An 18,177-nucleotide genomic window follows, 5' to 3' on the forward strand; every position below is an offset into this window, starting at 1 on the left:
GACCGGAGCTTGGTTTGATTTGCTCACCTGAATGAGACAGCAGATGCATGCGTAGACGCAGGCTGTCCAGAAAGCTCTTCCCGCACAGCTCGCATCCATAGGTCTTCATTCCGCTGTGCATCTTCCTGTGGACCGACCAGAGTGAAAAAAAAAAAAACAAAAATTACAATCAGGACCTCGAGCGACACGGGATGATTCGACAGGCGCATCCGGTTCGCAATTCGCCATCACGCCAGCCTTCTCGCAGTGAGCCCCCCGACCACGAATGCACATTGTAAATAACAGCAGGCGTTATTAACTCCCTGCATCCAACGAGCTGCAGATGGCAAAGGAGCCATAAAGGCAAACAGAAAGATTTATTCAACACTTCTCCAAGCATTTACGGGCCACTTTTTGATTAGCACTCTCGACACTTGCGAGAGGAATCCGATAGCCGACGTTAAGCTGTAACAGTCTTAAGGTCACGAGGTTGGGCAAGACGAGGGGTCAATATTTGATTGTAGGGGGCCGAGGAGGCCTTGAAGGTTAGCTAACTAAATAACGTGACAACACACAGTCTGGCCTTCGCCAAAGGGGGCTCCGTTACGAAATACTCAAAGAGCCTTGGGCTTGGAACAAAGCCAGTAAAACTCTTGAGAGATATCTGAAAGTGCTCTAAAGCAATTAAGGTGACACGAATTGCCACACAGCCGCTGCAGTCGCCTTGAGCCCGGAGAGATCTTCAAACACCTCGCCTGAAAAAGGTGTACGTACGCACGCACGCACGCACGCACGCACGCACGCACGCACGCACGCACGCACGCACGCACGCACGCACGCACGCACGCACGCACGCACGCACGCACGCACGCCGCACGCACGCACGCAACGCACGCACGCACGCACGCACGCACGCACGCCGCACGCACGCACGCACGCACGCACACGCACACGCACACGCACACGCACGCACACACACACAACACACACACACACACACACCACACACACACACACACACACACACCACACACACACACACACAGCTTTGATTATTGGCGCAGTCGCCACGTTCAAAGCTTGATCCTTTAAGCTAAACGATACCAAAGTCTGATCACTAAGCTTCACTTGTGAACGATGCGGAAATCTAACAAACTACATACGAGGGGCAAAAATATAAATCAGAGGAACTTGGCAATATTCATCGTGTGTCATACGTTGAAGTTCAAACACCCAAAAGTTGGAAAATTTGAAGTTCAACCCACATTTTTGTGAGGTTAACACAAATCCTGCTCTTGCAACACTTTTTCCCAAAAGGACAACAGGGGGTGAGAGGGGATAATTTAACAGAAGCTACCATGAAGTAATGTAGTTTTTAAAGTGCTTCTCACAGGTTTGATACTATGCCAGACGATTCTCGATTGGGGGCGGATACCTCTTGATTATCAGTCAGCTCCTCTTTCAATGGAATTTTGGGATTTCATGTTGATCATTTTAGCATTTTGGATACAGGTCTTCTACCTGATCTCATTGGAATGCGCACGTCTACCAGCTGTGGCCGGTGAGCCCATTTGGTAGGCCAGGGAAGACAAAATGTCAACAAATGTCAAATAAAAATGAATTTGCAGTCACCTTCGCTGAGCGATCAGCCGAGCAAATTCTCAGGGAAAAACAATGCCCTTGACAAGGGATTCACTCAACTCGAGCGAGGAGATGACAGCCATCCATCTCGGCTGCTCTCAGCGAAGCTGAAGCAGACGGTGGCGATGCCTCTCTAACCCCCCCCCCCTCCCCCCACCCCCAAAAACAGGACTGATTGATGTCACGCATCGAATGCAAATGGTTGCGCTGCTTCATGAAAGTCACAGCTAAGGAACCACTATTCTGTGTTTGGCGCCTTTGGAATAAAATGTGCAATTACAGTGCAATGTTCCGGCCTTGACAATGCTCAGGGAAAAAGGACGAGAGGAACTGGAATTGTCGTATCCGGGCAGTTTCCGGTCATACATGTAATTGGACGAATCAATAACAATCAAGCGAGGCTTGGCTACATTGTAAAGGTGCGTGACCTTATCCCGTCAGGCTACGCACAAGCTTCCATCCCCGTACTGGAAGTCATTTCCTCCAATGTTAATGCAACAACACAGGCAACGTTTTCACTTCACTTCATCAGCCGTAGGACCGTTCAGAATGAGAACTGCTGGCAGGTCTTTGCGATGCTATACAGCACAAGAGTACTTGCTGTAATCAAGAAACACAACCATCAAATCCTTCAATTTTATGTTGGGTTTTACATGCTTCTCATTTCTACACAAATGTGAAAATTCTCCCCAAACAAATAGTGGTGGTGGTAGGTTAGCTCTTCAGTTACCATACCTGGGTCCTGAAAAGTAGAATGGGGCAAATTCAGTAGCTATATGAGAGCTTTTTTCTTTATGAGAATGACGCCATAAACAGTTTAAAGACTACAAATGGATAGTTTGTGCAGTAGTGTAAAAATTCAGTGTCGTGCAGCATAAGAAGGCGGGTCAGTTTGCACCCAATTTATTGTTTTTCTTGGCCTCTTTAATATATGTATGGTCTAGGTACTGTAATTGTGACTTTACTACAGCATTAGTTCGACTATGTCACCTTTAGACAAAATAAAAATCCATGTTAATTGCCATTGCTGAAATGGAACTCAGTCGGAAAATAAAAACAGCTGTGACAAACTAGGAAATGACTCAGTTGAGCATAAACCTCAGCCAATGTCAAACAATCCTCAACCCCCCCCCCCTCCATCCCCTTCAGAAAATCACCAAAACTTAATGGGGGTCACGCAAAAATTGTTAGCATAACAGATAAAGAGAAAACTATTAATGTCGCATGGCAGTGGTAAAAATTCCGACTGGAATCAAACTGTAGTCCGACTACTCTGGATACAGTATTCTGTTGAACATGGTATCGAATAATAATCTTAGTTAGTGAAAACTGCAGACTTACTTGCTGGAATATTTTGGGTCAAATGAGCTGTCGGAATATCCGTTTTTCACAGATTTTTCTTGTTGTTTACCACATGGCATGCCCTGTTCTTCTCTCTCTTGTTTGCAATGTTGGAAAGAATTATTATGATTATCTGCCAAGGTAAAGCCAATCCGATGGAAGAGCGAAGGAGGCTTTAAAGAGACAGGAACTAAAATAGTACTCGTGGTCAGTGTATGATGATTTTCATTTAGTTCCATTTAAAACTGGTCTTCCTAAACTGGGGGTGCGGAAATTTAATTTGCTTCATGATATAAAATGCTTACATTTCACCAATCCCTCCAAGATTTGTAGCTCAAAATCACGAGGGGGGTGAGCCAACTCTGTCGGGATGGCGAAAGGGGTGGATGGCTTTAAAAAGGTAAACCCCAACTCCAGTGGAGTCCGTCCATCCATCTTCAAATGAGCCCGATGGCGGGCACAGACTTAAGATGAATTGAAACCAAATGACTGCGATTCCCTGACAAAATGTCCGTCGGAACGACACGGATTCGCCAACAAGCAACATGGTGGACAAAAGATGGTGGACAAAGGACGTCTTTTTTCTCCTCCTGTTAAGGATCATAGGTGAAGTACACACTTTCGCCAAGATAAGAGAAAAACACACTTAAGCGGTAAAGCGCAACACACACAGCGGCACAAAGCCTTTTCAAAGGGCTTTTGTGTCGCCCCTCAATCTGACTATTGTGTCGCCCAGACAGAGAACTGATAAGGTATGGATGGTCTTATTAAGGCCACTCCAATTGGGAACCATGCCATGCAGCCTCAACATCAATGTGGTGCGTGTGGATGTGTGTGTGTATGTGTGAGTGTATTGTGCATAAATAGCAATGGCTTACTGAAACACTACGATATTCGAGGCTTGATAAACTGGTAACAGTCTGGGACAATCTATTTAGCATTTAGTTTTCAGATGTGACAGTATCCAACTTTTGATGTACAATGGCGTTATTTAATAGGTACTGTACGTAAACTCAAATATCAGTAAAAAAAAAAAAAAAAAAACTTTGTTTCCCAAAGAGAAGCAGTTTTATTTGAACTGGATGATCGCTTAGCAAGCTGGAGTCAAGGAGCCGACTCCTCGATGTCGATCGGATTTAGTTTTTTGTTGTACATTTACTTTTATGAATTGCCCCCCTTCCTGAATAGTTTCTCTCTGTTCAAATCCGTAAATGTTAATGACTATTTCTCCGAGGTAAAAGCAGATAGTATAAGGCACTATATGTAGTCACTGACAATCGGATTTTAGGATGAACGCTAGGTGGTAGAAATGACATTGGTAGCTCAAGTTAAACCTGTAGCTCTTTTTTAGACGTAATAATTTCCATCAGGAAGAACTCGTGAGAAGTAAATACCCTTTTTATACTTAATTTTGGTAAGGGAGCATACTATATTCCCTGACCGTGTTGAGCTGGCCCTTTTCTGATTATTTTATATGTGCTCAAGCCCACATAGGTCCTGGTATGGCTCTACTCGCTATTGAGACCTGACTACCAGGGACTATTTCCAGTATGTGGATGCAGAGGTAAAAATGACAAATTGCCCTGTTGCTGGCACGCTACGCCACAGTCTCCACTTTGTTGCCCTTAGTCTCCTCGAGCATACAAGTTTGAGGATGACTCTCCTCGCTTTTGATGCTTTACCGCAACCAAAACCAAAGGACAAAATGTTCAGTACATTGTTGTCGTTTGGTTGCGTGGTAGACACTAATGCATTCAATATGGTTGTCGTTGTTGACTGTCGTAGTATTTTCAAGTGAAAAACCAACCGCATCAAGTTGAGGCCATACAGCGCTGGGGAAAAACATCAATAAATTACTCCAACTGCACACACTTGACGAACTTTTAACAAGCATTTTATATACACTTACAGACTGGCGCTTTTTAGCGGAGCGCATCATCTATTGCAGCGTCACACAATTGATCACCGCGGCAAGGTTTAACGAGATGTAAAAGGATACTAAATTGTCACAGCTCATGATTCCGCTCAGAGAAATACACACGCGCGAGCCTCTTTCCTAAGTGCGGGCTTTCATGTCGCGCGTCTGAAATACATGATTAGTGTTTGTGTGTGTGCAAAGTGATTCGAAACAGACTGACTGCAGCCATTAAGGAAGTTCACATAAACCTCTCTCAGGCCATTTGCCGGCTTAATAATCGACTTTGTCCGACAGTCACTTTTGACAAGCGCCGTAAATTTGAAATTTATATCAACAAAACATATGCTAATCACCTCCTCGTAAAACAAACACCCCCATGCTTGAAATGCGAATTCCATTATTCAGTTATAAAAGCTTGCCGCTCCATGTAATTTTTATTTTCATTTATTTCCTTTTTTTTTTCTTTTTTTTTTGCCTGTCTTGCCGATTTTGCCGGTGGACTTGTCTGGTCGCATTTATCACCACTACACTCAGAGAAATAAATTCTAGTACCCGTGCTCACAATTCGTCATATTAGAGCGGGAGCCAAACCCCTAGAAGATGGCATGCAAATATGCAGATACAAAAATCATTACGTGACATTACAATTATACTGTAGGTAGATGTGCTGCAGGTGTGTCAGAAGAATTTAAGGAGGAGGTGGGACTGCATAAGGGATCCGCGCTGAGCCCCTTCCTGTTTGCAGTAGTAATGGAAAGGCTGACAGACGAAGTTAGACTGGATTTCCCTTGGACTATGGTGTTTGCAGATGATATTGTGATCTGGAGTGAAAGCAGGGAGCAGGCAGAGGAACAGTTACAAAGATGGAGGCACGCACTGGAAAGGAGAGGAATGAAGATTAGCCAAAGTAAAACAAAATATATGTGCATGAATGTGAGGGACGGAGGAGGAAGAGTGAAGCTCCGTGGAGAAGAGATGGTGAGGGTGGACGACTTCAAATACTTGGGGTCAACAATCCAGAGCCATGGAGAGTGTGGTAAAGAAGTGAAGAAACGGGTCCGAGCGGGGTGGAACAGTTGGCGGAAGGTGTCTGGTGTGTTATGTGACAGAAGAGTCTCCACTAGGATGAAAGGCAAAGTCTATAAAACAGTGGTGAGGCCGGCCATGATGTACGGAATAGAGACTGTGGCACTGAAGAGAACTCGAGGTAGCAGAAACGCAGATGTTGAGGTTCTCGCTTGGAGTGAACAGGTTGGATAGGATTAGAAATTAGCTCATTAGAGGGACAGCCAAAGTTTGATGTTTTGGAGACAAGGTTAGAGAGAGCAGACTTCAATGGTTTGGAGACATTTGGAGGAGAGACAGTAGAGGAGTGATGAGGATGGAGCTGTCAGGGAAAAGAGCGAGAGGAAGACCAAAGAAAGGGTTGATGGATTTTGTGAGGGAGGACATGAAGACTGTGAGTGTTAGAGAGGAAGGTGCACGAGATAGGCTTATGTGGAAAAAGATGACACGCTGTGGCGAACCCTAACAGGACAAGCCGAAAGGAAAAGAAGAAGAGGAAGAAGGTTGAATCTGCCTTTGGCTGTGAAACATTTTCATTAAACAGGGCCAGATTTACTGTAATTGTGGAGTGGTGGCTAATCATAGTATGAAAAGAAAACAATACATGCTAATACTTCAAAGGAAAAAAAATCGTTTGCGCATGTGTGCTTATAATGGTATGCATAAATTTGGGCCAGGAAAAACCACGTACTTGGAAGAGACCGCAAAACCATTTTTGTTCCCGCCGCAGCCTTGAAAGCGTTCCTCTCTATCTTTCGTCCATCCTCTTATTTTTCTCCTGCATCCAGCACTTCCTTGAAGGCAGCGATAAAACTACCTGGAACGACGCTCGTAAATAAAAAGCTGCGGCGGAGGAAAAAAAACAGAGGGATGTGCGGCTTAAGATGGAGAGAAGAGGAAAACACAAAGATAAAAGGGGGCCAATTGATAAGAGGCGGTAAATTGAAGTAAGGCTGCTGCTACTGGGCGACGTGTTTGTTAATTCATTCTTTGGCCGTGAAGAAAAAGAAAGGATAATTGCGGCGGGAAAGGAAGGGGAATGGAGCTCATGCTTTAGGGATTTTAGCATCCCGTACGGGTCTGAAAGAAAATTCACTTCTTTTTCTCACCATGCTCAAAAAAAAAAAAAAAAAAAAAAGGCCTACAAATCCAAACACCTTTTTTTTTTTTAATTTTCAAGCTTAAAATTGGCTCACTAAATATGCCAATTTAAGACAAAAATGTATGATTTTAAATCATTTGGACTTCACGACTTCAGCTAACATCTTTAAAGTTTGAAAACTGAATATTAATATGGAAGTAACAGATGACAAAAATGAAGTTAGCTAGCTTGCAAAGCGACGCAAGAACCCAGAGTAGCAAGTTAGCGTATCTCCCCTACAGTTCTATTTCTGGGGTTGTGTGGGTTTTCTCTGGGTACTATGTCTGTCCCTCACATTCCAAAAACATACACATTAGCTACATTAAAGACTTAAAATGATTGATATAGCGATTGGAGGAGCTAGTTTTTACATATGCAATAAAAAATATGGAAGGCTTGATTGATGTTAGATTGCAGGGACCATTGTTAGCAAAATAACATTTGTAACATGTTAAAGAAAGGATTATGCAAGTATTAGGCGATATTAATTGCAAATAATGCAGAAATAATTTGTAACTCCCCTGAAAATCTGCGTATTTGCTAAAGATGCTAATGGTGCATCCATGCACAGATGTGAGGTTTTGACACATCCTACCATGACAATTATTAATTTGAAGGACATAAGAAAACAATATAGAGAAAACTCCTCTGATGCGTGGGAGATAGGGACTGAGCCTTCCCTCATATACCAAACGTTGTGAGAATTCAAGGGCCCCCCTAAAATTTTTCCTGTATTAACAGTTTGAACATAATTCTGTGACCAAGCATGATAACGAGGGAGTCAAATCTCCTGGATATAATCGCAAGATTGGGTCAACAAATATGTGTCGGATCATACAAAACGTTAATGCTACGGCCGACAAAAAAATGAACAGATCATACATTTCCCATCTTGGCAACCGATTGCGACATGGCTCACTATAGATGATTGGTTTCACCATTACATGTGAGGAGGGACTTCATTCCCCCCCCCCCCCCAGTCCATTTAGGGTAGCATACGGACTGGGATTAGTGGAGAACAATTTTTTTTTTCTTTACAATCCCGTCTGCATGTAACTCGATTATAGCACACATTTAATGGTAAAGAAAAAACCAAATGGGGACACCAGTGACACCTCATTGATTTGTTGCAAACACACACACACACACACACACACACACACACACACACACACACCACACACACACACACACACACAAACCGAGCGCGGTTTCAAACATTTACATGGTTCCATTTTGTGGTTGTCTGGAGAATCGGGTGGTTAAAAAAAAAAAAAAAAAACGTCTCCCTTTCTGTCATTTTATCCCGATTCCATTACGCTACCCCTATGCACCTCCGTGCTCAATCACAACGCATCAGGCGGGCTGGTGCAATGCCGCTGTTCAGCCCCAAGCCCTCGTGTACACATCAATTGCTTACCAGCATCCCACCTCCCCAAATGCTGGACCCCTGGAGTCCTGGGGAGGGTGGGATGGCTGCTCATAGAAATTCCAGCCACACACTGTGATGCTCAAACATGGATGACAAAAAAAAAAAAAAAAAAAAAATACAAGATTGGTTTATTAAAGCTACCAGACAAGTACCTCCCAGGTCCAAGGTCCCTGGATTTTCTCACTAGAAAAAAAAGTAGCCATGCAGCCACGGAGGTAACATGCAAAGTACACACTGGGGGTGCTCGGAAATGTGAGGCAGACACTCTAACCAGTCGTCCACCGTGCTCCCTTCTTTAAGTAGATTTAATATTATAAAGCACTAACATTCTGTATGGTTTGGAAATTATTACTATGATTAATTACAGACAAATAAAAACTACCTAAATAATGAACCAAGTAACAGTAGGTGAAGCCTTGGGGCTGGGGAAAAACTAAATCTCCAAATTTTACAGCTACAAAAATTCTACAGTTACTGTTAAATTCCCGAAACATCTCAAATGTTTTGCATTGATTCATGAGCGATGCATAATGTATACATCCAGCTTCCTAGGATTAATACAATAATCAGCGCTGTTGCTCTTCATCAATAGGGGGTGGTTAAATAAAGAGGAAGTGAATAAATGCATGCTTAGGCCCGGATTTTTCCCATTCAGAGACCTTAAAAAGAGACTTTGGCAAGTGAATAAGTAAGATGATATAAAATATGAAATATTTTTGGTACATCTGTAAGACCAACCTCAATGACTTCAATCATCACACCATCCAAATCAAGGTTTTGAACATTTCTTTTTGTTTGACAAGGCTGCCACTTTGCACGTTTGGGCTGATCCGAAAGGCTCCGGCATGTGTGTGCGTGTGCGCGCGTTTAGAAGCAGAGCACCTATAAAAAGCAGCTAGAAAAAAAAAAAAAAAAGTGTTCCCCTCTCGCCTCATGCATTATGCAGCGGCATCACCTTCCATCAAGTGGCAGAAAAACCTCAAAGATGTCTAAGTTTAGCTGGCAGCCTGAAAGCCAAACACACGGGAGGAGGCAGACGACATTATTTTGACTGCTCGCTGTCTGTCGCGCTAAGCACCTGTTACATCAATAAAACAGAGGGGCGAGGTGGGGGCGGAGGAAACCAGTGCTAAATGCAGATTGCGGCGCGCAGGTGAGATGAAAATGACGACGCATCAAAGTTTCGACCTTGGCGGAAAGTTTTTGTCTTAGGAGATTCCCTGAAGGCGCCATGTCAAAACAAGAGTCAAAGAAGGTGGGAGGGAAAGAAAGACGGAAAAAAAAGAGCGCTAGAAGACTTTAAAAATAGCGCTTGAAAGCAAAAGCTCGCTTTTATAGGTATGTCGATCCGTGGTAGAACAGGGTTTTAATTTGATTTTAAGAATTTTGATCCCGATTCAAAAGAATCATTGCCCGAGTACACTTCAGTTGTATTTAACTTTTAAGTTCAATACATACTTTTTAAAACATTTATTTCAGAACAATCTTTACTTAACAAAGCAAAAGATTTTAAGTGAATCATTAAGTAGTCCCTCCCCACCCCCCAATGAAAGCACATTGTTAATGTTTAAACTGTATTCATAGGGTCTTACAAAAATAGAACAAAAACTTTCTTAACTTTTAGGCCGAACAGACTATGTATGTATTTTAACGTTGATCGTAATCGTGGTACTTGGAGCATTTAGTATTTTTGTTTTATAGCAGACACTTGCTTGTTAAAAAATTGACAACTGTTGGTCTTGGAATTTCATGTCGCGAAGGGAAGCTGTCTTCGGGGGTCGAATCCCCCCCCCCGAGCCCCCCACTATGGCTCGTGCACGTGACGTCACTATTTTCACGGCGCCATATTGCCGGTCAAACAGAGCCGCTCGACATTGTGGCAGACATTGAACCGGAGGAGAATATTGACAATACCAGAGACCTGTTGTGCTGTTGGTTGTCCCAACAGACGAGACAGATATTCAAAGGGATCATTCTATGGAATACCAGCTGAAAAGACCAGAAAAGATTGATGGATTTCGGCAATTAAACATGATGGATGGTGCCCAACCAAATACACACGCGCCTGTGTAGTCATTTCATGTAGGAAGTATTCTTAATCTCACATTACAAAGAAGTATTTATAATGCCAAACTGACTCATTTGATCGGTCGCTGAGAGGTTTAGAGGTGTGCGTGTGTGTGTGGCCGCAATACGCTTCCCGTAGGAGGAGCTGACTCCCTGTCCTCTTTTTTTTCCCCCTCAATCATAGTAGATGAATCCGGTTTGTGTAAAGCCGGGGGTCATTTATTTAAATATTGGTATTTGTATTGAATACCATCTGAAAAGATCGATGGATTTCAGTTAACGTGTAGCCGAGTACGCTTCCGCGTTCACAAGCCGTCTCCCCGTTGGAAACAGATGCAGCAACGAAGTATTTGTATGCGTCCAGATTTTCCCCTACCCTGCCCTCATTTATTTGTCTGATGTAATTTTACGGAGACTGTGTTCGGTGTTATTCATTTATTTAAAGTACATGTTTATATGAAAATGAAATGTGACTTGAATTTGTTTATATGAAAATGAACTGTGACTTGAATTTGATAGTATTCTAAAAGTAACCAGTAGAAGACAAAATAAGTTTATTTAGAGTGGACGTATATTATTTTTGTCATATTAACTTTCATTCGATAATATGACAATGATGTGCATTTTTTTTAACCAATTACAACTGAAATCAGTCAATAAAAATGGAAGAGGCAAAATCAGAGACGCTTTTGTAAGTTTCTAAAAATCTCATTTGCAACTAAATATTTCAGTAACTGATTAGAATGCTGATCAGTTTACTTGTATAAAAGCTGTTTAGAACCTTGATTTTACCGAATGAAAGGAAAATTAAACAAAACAAATTAAAAACAAAATCTGTTATACATGAAGCCGGTTAAGAAAAAAAAAAAAAAAAAAAGTCAAGTTAATTAAAGTCAAACACGGTAATAGCTTCAAATCTGCCGAGTCGTAAAATTGTAAGCACCGCAAATGGAAGATTTGCATTTCAGCTTGTTGCATCACTTATACAATCAAGTCATGAAAGATACGTCTGTGCATTCTGTAGGGGATGCTAAACTTTTAAATTTACATTATTTATACAAGTCTGCATCAAAGTCTCGAAGGAATCCGTAAATGTCCTATTCAAATGTTTATCGGTAAAATCTACCCAAAAATGTCATGTTTGAGTGGTATAAATACTAACCCTATTGTATGGTCATTTTCTCTTAAAGCTACACAAAAAAAATGTAGACTTAAAAAAATGTTTTGCTGTGACTATTTTTAATTTAACTATTACAGTAATAACAATGCAACATTTTTAAAAAAAATGTTAGTTAGTTGTTAGTATAGATATTCTCTCTGCGGTCATTATTTTTATTAGTTTACAAGTACATGAGGAGAGCGGTTTATCATTTAGTTACATAATGTGGATTAAATAAATGTTGCTCATAGATTTATCATGAAAACCTACATAGAGAAAATGGGGGAAAAAGTAAAAAAACATTGACATAGTACTGTTTGGTTATTACAATTTAGTTATGTTATAAAAATGCACATACTGTACAAAAAATGGAAGGATAATGTAGAAAGATCTTATCGGTAGTGCTTGGTTAGTCTAATTTTATTCTATTCTTTGGGCTACATTTTAATACTAAAAATTGGAAAACAATGCTATTTTTATTCTTTATTTTATTCTTAAAAATGTGGAAAATGTTTAGTTATCCTCTTGATTTTTTTTTCGTATAATTAAAATTAATTACTTAATTCACTAAATAATGAATAAGAAAAGATGAATATAATGAAAAGTGTATATATATATATATATATATTCCCCCCCCCATTTTCTGGGTTAATTCTCTCACTATAAAAAAAAGGGGATAGGGTGAACAAACCCTAACATGTGTGCTACTTCCCAGATGTTGACTGGCTGGTTGTCAATATTCCGACCATGCCGGCGTCCCATTGCCCATGCAAACACACTTGCTGGTCTGGAATTGTCATTTCTCTTTGGCAAATTTGGTGTTTTGGGATGAATCTCCAAAACGATTACACAACTGCCGAGATGGATTTCCTGTTCATACTTCAGAAAGACTTGCCGATGTGAATATGTTTTACATCTGCAGAAAAACAGCTAATTGGGTAGATGACAATAAAAAGTATTATTCTTAGCTGACACTGATCCACAAGATTCACAAACTTTCATGTTTGGCCCTTTTTTTTAATGTTGCGCTTAGAATAAAAGTGTTGATCCCGGTGGGAATGATTAAATGTGACTCGCACAGTCTTGGAGGACTTCAAGAGAGACGCAATGATAATCAAGCGTGACAATTGCTCCTATTTCTGGCAGCACTCCCATCTTACCCCCGGAGCTTCCCAAAACCTGATGTTGGGAATCGTCTTTGGGTATTACGTAAGTGGTTCTTTTATTCGAGTTTCTTCTCTCCTCTCGACCCACCTAAAAGCTGTGCTTCCCCTGTTAGCGTGTGCCTTCGACTGGGGGCGGTCTGCGCCAAGAATTTGTCGGTTTGAATCAACGTTGACGGTCGTGTGAGACTTTTTGGATTTGGCCACGAAACGCGACTCGACACGGAGCCGTGCCAGCGCGCGGTAACCTGGTGGCGCGCAGAATCTGAGGGAAGCAAGAAAATTAATAGCACACACCTCTTAAATGCATACGCCACACAGACGGGACCGGGATTTGAACCCTGGTCCTCAGAACTTAGAGGCTAACGTTCTACTACAGCTGCGCCACCATATATATATATATATATATATATATATATATATATATATATATTTCATGTTTTCCAAAAATGTTCATATGACCTGCACAACTATGCTATTAGGCTCATGATTACCAAAATTATAAATTTCACATAAAACAGAAGAAAAATAACTAGAAAACTTAAAAAAAAAAAAAAAAAAAAAACCTGAGATTCTGCATACAAATACTGAAACATTCCAAGAGGAATTTGGACAGCCTGTTGCCCAGTCCTTAATAATTAAAGAAATAATGAGGAAAATATGGTGTAAACATGGCAGATTTTTGTGTGGAATTTATCTACTTGTTCATCACCTAAATTAGCAGTAAGTCTACCTTAGCTCACGCCAAGAAACCCGTGCAGACTTGCCGATGACACGCACCACTCCACAAGGCCCCGCCTCATAAAGGCACATAACACACAGCCTCTGCACTACATACAGCATTTTTCTATAAATTTTATAATGGCATTTTTGTTGTACATTTATGATGCATTCAAAAGTTTAAAAGCAAATAAAGCAGGGGAGATGGAAAGCTGTACTTAAAAAAAAAAAAAAGCCATCAAAGATTTTCACCTAATGCGAGAGAGTCAGCACCATTCGCTTTCGTCCAAAAATGACACTTTTTTAAATTTTATTTTAATTATTATTATTTTTTTTTTTAGCACGAGAATGAAAGCATGACTCGGCACTGGTGAGCCGCCAAGGGAGGTTTTCACCACCAGCCTCTTTCTAATGTAATGGGTCTCTTTAACACGACAGCAGATGCAAGTAAAATCTAATAATCCCCAACGTAAACGCTTTTTAAAGCCTTGCGCTGGATCTGTGCCACTATTATTGTATGCACACGCACGCACGCACACACACACACACACCATGAGGTTACACAGCTTTAGGAGGGGGGAAAAAAAAAAACAAAAAAAAAACGGAAACTACAGGAGCGAGCTAGTGAAAGGATAAAATATGTGCTGACAGCTTTTTGGCCAGGGGCTTGCGGCATTGAAAAAGTAGCGTCTGGGTGTCGGGCCGAGGTTGTGAGCGCATAACACACACGCGCACACCCGACTGCCACCACCGCGATTGGACTACATGACGGATAACGTACTCTCTCATTCGAACAGGACGCTAATGTAGCTTTAAATGCTCTTGGAACGTTTTCATTAGGAAGTGGAATGGCGGTCGGCTTGTTATTTGTGACACACTGGAGTGGAGGAGCATCGGTGCGTCATTTATACGCTTATATAAAGCTACAATATGCATGAGTGACAAGACGTATGACTTTTTTTTTTTTTTCTCCCAATATATAGATATGTTTTGAGAGTCGTTAGGGCAAGGCCAAATATTTGTTTTAAGTTGCGGGTAAAAATTTGCATCATGAGCGCTACATTACAGGAGCAAACGTCACAAAAAGCAGCAGGTTAGTGTATTTTCGGTGTTGTTACCCATTAAGCAACGACTTTCTAATCAAATAGTGTAGGAACATGTAGATAATTTAGAGTAACAATGTCATTAATATTCTTTATCGTCTGCAAAAAAAAAAAGGAAAAAGTTGGGGAGAATTTCCACAGTGTGTACCAAATGTTCAAACCATTCATTTTTGATGAGTGATGTAACATGAGTTTGAAATAAATTGATTTGGATCAAGGTTTTTGATACTATATGCATCCATCCATTTTCTTTGCCGCTTATCCTCACTGGGTCGCGGGGAGTGCTGGAGCCTATCCCAGCTGTCAACGGGCAGGAGGCGGGGTAGACCCTGAGCTCGTTGGCAGCCAATCGCAGGGCACATGGAGACAAACAGCCACACTCACAATCACACCTACGGGCAATTTATAGTCTCCAATTAATGTTGCATGCTTTTTGGATGTGGGAGTAAACGGGAGTGCAGGGAGAAAACCCACGCAGGCACGGGGAGAACATCTCAACTCCACACAGGCGGGGCCGGGATCGAACTTGGGTCCTCAGAACTGTGAGGCTTTATCAGCTGACCCACCGTGCCGCTGATATTATATTTACATGTCAAATTATTAATAGAGGCAACTATTAGTGAAAACATTTTTTGAGGAAGTCAGTTACAGTATTTGCAGTTTTTGGTGTCATGGTTATTATTATATTAGTTAAAATGAAAGAGAAAGGTATTGTAGACGGCTGGTGGGAGCGTGTGGCTCACAGTTCTGAGGACCGGGGTTCAAATCCCAGGCCCGCCTGTGTGGAGTTTGCATGTTCTCTCCATGCTTGCGTGGGTTTTCTCCAGGTACACCTACTAAAAACAAGCACGTAGGTAAAATTGCAGGGAAATTGAAGACTAAATTGCTCGTAGGTGTGAACGTGAGTGTGAACGGTTGTTTGATTGTCTATATGTGCCCTGTGATTGGCTGGCAACCAGTTCAGGGTGTACCCAGCTTCTCGCCCGAAGATAGATGGGATAGGTTCTGGCACGCACACAACCTTTGTGAGGATAAGCGCCTCAGAAAATGGACAGACAAAGGTATTAAGGCTTGAATAGTACAAACCTAGTTGAGAGTTTATCGTAGATGCTTGGTTTACGCTGGTGCTTCATCCATAGGGTGGAAACGTAAACCCAGTTTGTATGCAAATCGGAATCCACCGTAGGCCATCACTAATGTAAGATTAACACGGTAGCAAAGTCATACTTACTGTGTATTTTTTTCTGAACAACAGTAAAGACTAACCCATAAATACAAACTAAATAAAAAAAAAAAATAAGTGCTAACTGCGCTCTTGTGCACGATGACCTTGTATTCTTACAGATTTGTATTGTTTAAATACAGGGTATAGATGTTTTCACATAAATATGAGTATTTTGGGAATTTATTATTTGAAGGTTCCTAAGGAAAAAAATGTTTTGGATGTCGAACAAATCAAACTTTGAACACTTCACAAGAATGTTTATGTTCGAAAGCCGAGGTTTGACTGTTTGAGTTTCAAAACCATTTCCGCATTTGGTGAACATGAATGAATATTAATCCGTTAATAGTGAAAAATAGAAATGCAAAAAAAAAAAAAAATCTAGTGACTGGCTGTAAGCAGAACTGTGATAGAATTCCATTTGCATCATAAATTTAATCTGTTTTTAATGTTATTGATGTTGACATTGCATCCATCTGACATGACGCCTTTCGCATAAACTTCCACTTGTATATTTTCTACTTAATAGCACTTAACTTAATTAAGGTGATGGGTGATGCCTATCAGTGCTGCCTTTTTGCATGAGGCAGGCGCCAACCACGGCTGTTTGTCAGCCAACGGCAGAGCGCATAAAACAAGTAACCACTGCAACTTACATTCAAACCTATGGAAAATGTAGTCTTCAATGAATGTGCAGTAGGGTTGGAAGAATATAATCCAAATCAAATTGAGCCGGACATTTAAAAAGCAGTCACACCTTTTTTTTTTTTACCATTTCTTAACAAATAATGCAGTTTGACGCCCATCTCAATTTGGATGGTCTGGCAGGGGTCTGTCACTCTCAAAAGCGCCACTCGGTTTTTGTTTTTCCTGACATAGAATTTAAAAAAAAAAAAAAGAAGAAAAAAAAAACGCTTCTCATAGAGGCTGTTGCCACTTTGACAGGAAAAAAGGGGTTTGTTTTTTCTTTCTTGCTTCTCTTCCAAAACTGCAAATCAAACATCTGCTGCACAAAATGTCCCAACTGTCTCGAACAGAGTGAGCATCTTAGCGAGGCTCATGTTTTTGTTCAGGATACGCCAGCTGGGATTGCTTTTTTTTTTTTTTTTTTCCCTGTGTCTAAATGTGCGTGTGTTTGAGGTGCTGAATCAATCATACATGTAGATGCAATCCAATAACGCTTCCGAGCGAAAGTGCAGCTGAGGTCCGCGGAGATGGACGCGAGGGAGCGCTCATGTTGGCAAGCTGCTCGGCGGCTCCGTCGCAGCAGATGCAACACCAGAGAGAAGGTAATTAATAGCCCGGTGAGGCCGCAGCACACGCACACGCACATGTTAAATAATAATGTCTCCATTTGCCCCTCGGAGCAGCTTTGCGCCAACAACCGGCCTTCGCCTCATTATGCCAATCACATGGAGGTGGGAGTGAGGGGAGGGGTGCCGTGGGGTGAGGAAAAAAAAAGTGCAGCACCCCACACTGCCCTTCCACATTTGGACAAAACAAAAAAAAAAATCTTAATGAACTTAATGAGAGACATTGCACTGAACTGGCCGGTTATGAAACATTTTTGTTTTTAGGGGACAAAGAAAACCATCTTCTTCACAGATTGAACACATGTTGAAATCAGCAGCTGCTAAGTCTGCACTCGTCTGCCTGGCAAATGGATTTTTTTTCTTTAAAAAACTACAGCACGGGGGCCGTATATACAGCCCGACGGAGCATTTGAGCCGGCCTATGTGACTCTAAAAACAAATCATATGTTAATTCTTCTTGGACCTGAACATACTTTTCTGTTTCTCTGTTTTGACTGGGATCAATTGAGTATTAAGATATACATATAGGGCAACATGGTAATCTAGTGGTTCGAATATCCTTTAAGAATCAGGGATGGGATTTAAGATCTTTTTTGCAATCCTACTCCCCCTTTCCAGAAAAAAAAAAAGTAACGTTCGTTGAAGACTCCATAAGTTTGAATACGAGTGTAAATGATGTGCCCTGTGCCTGACTTGCAAACCATCCAAGGTGCACCCTAACTATTGTCTTAAATCAGCAGCTATAGAATCTAATTCTCGGGTGAATCAAATGCGACAGAAGATTGATTGATGGATTTCATTCATCAATCATTCAAAAATATGCCAAGTTAACTGACTCAATACATTGAATTCGACAGTGATTACCTTTGTTGAGTGGTGTGAGGCATGGAAAAAGACCGGCAATAACATCTCT

General features: G+C 41.4%; 1 protein-coding gene across 2 annotated transcripts in view; it reads right to left on the reverse strand.

The window, feature by feature from the left end:
* The window catches only part of zbtb16a (zinc finger and BTB domain containing 16a), a 126,843-nt gene that overhangs the window by 76,879 nt on the left and 31,787 nt on the right, over positions 1–18,177 (reverse strand). For both annotated transcript variants that reach the window (XM_061803920.1, XM_061803919.1), the window contains exon 3: positions 28–125. In XM_061803920.1, coding sequence (XP_061659904.1) covers positions 28–125 — 98 coding nt within the window. The remainder of the gene's footprint in view (positions 1–27; positions 126–18,177) is intronic.

This window comes from Syngnathoides biaculeatus, chromosome 18, assembly GCF_019802595.1.
Source record: "Syngnathoides biaculeatus isolate LvHL_M chromosome 18, ASM1980259v1, whole genome shotgun sequence".
Lineage (NCBI taxonomy): Eukaryota > Metazoa > Chordata > Actinopteri > Syngnathiformes > Syngnathidae > Syngnathoides > Syngnathoides biaculeatus.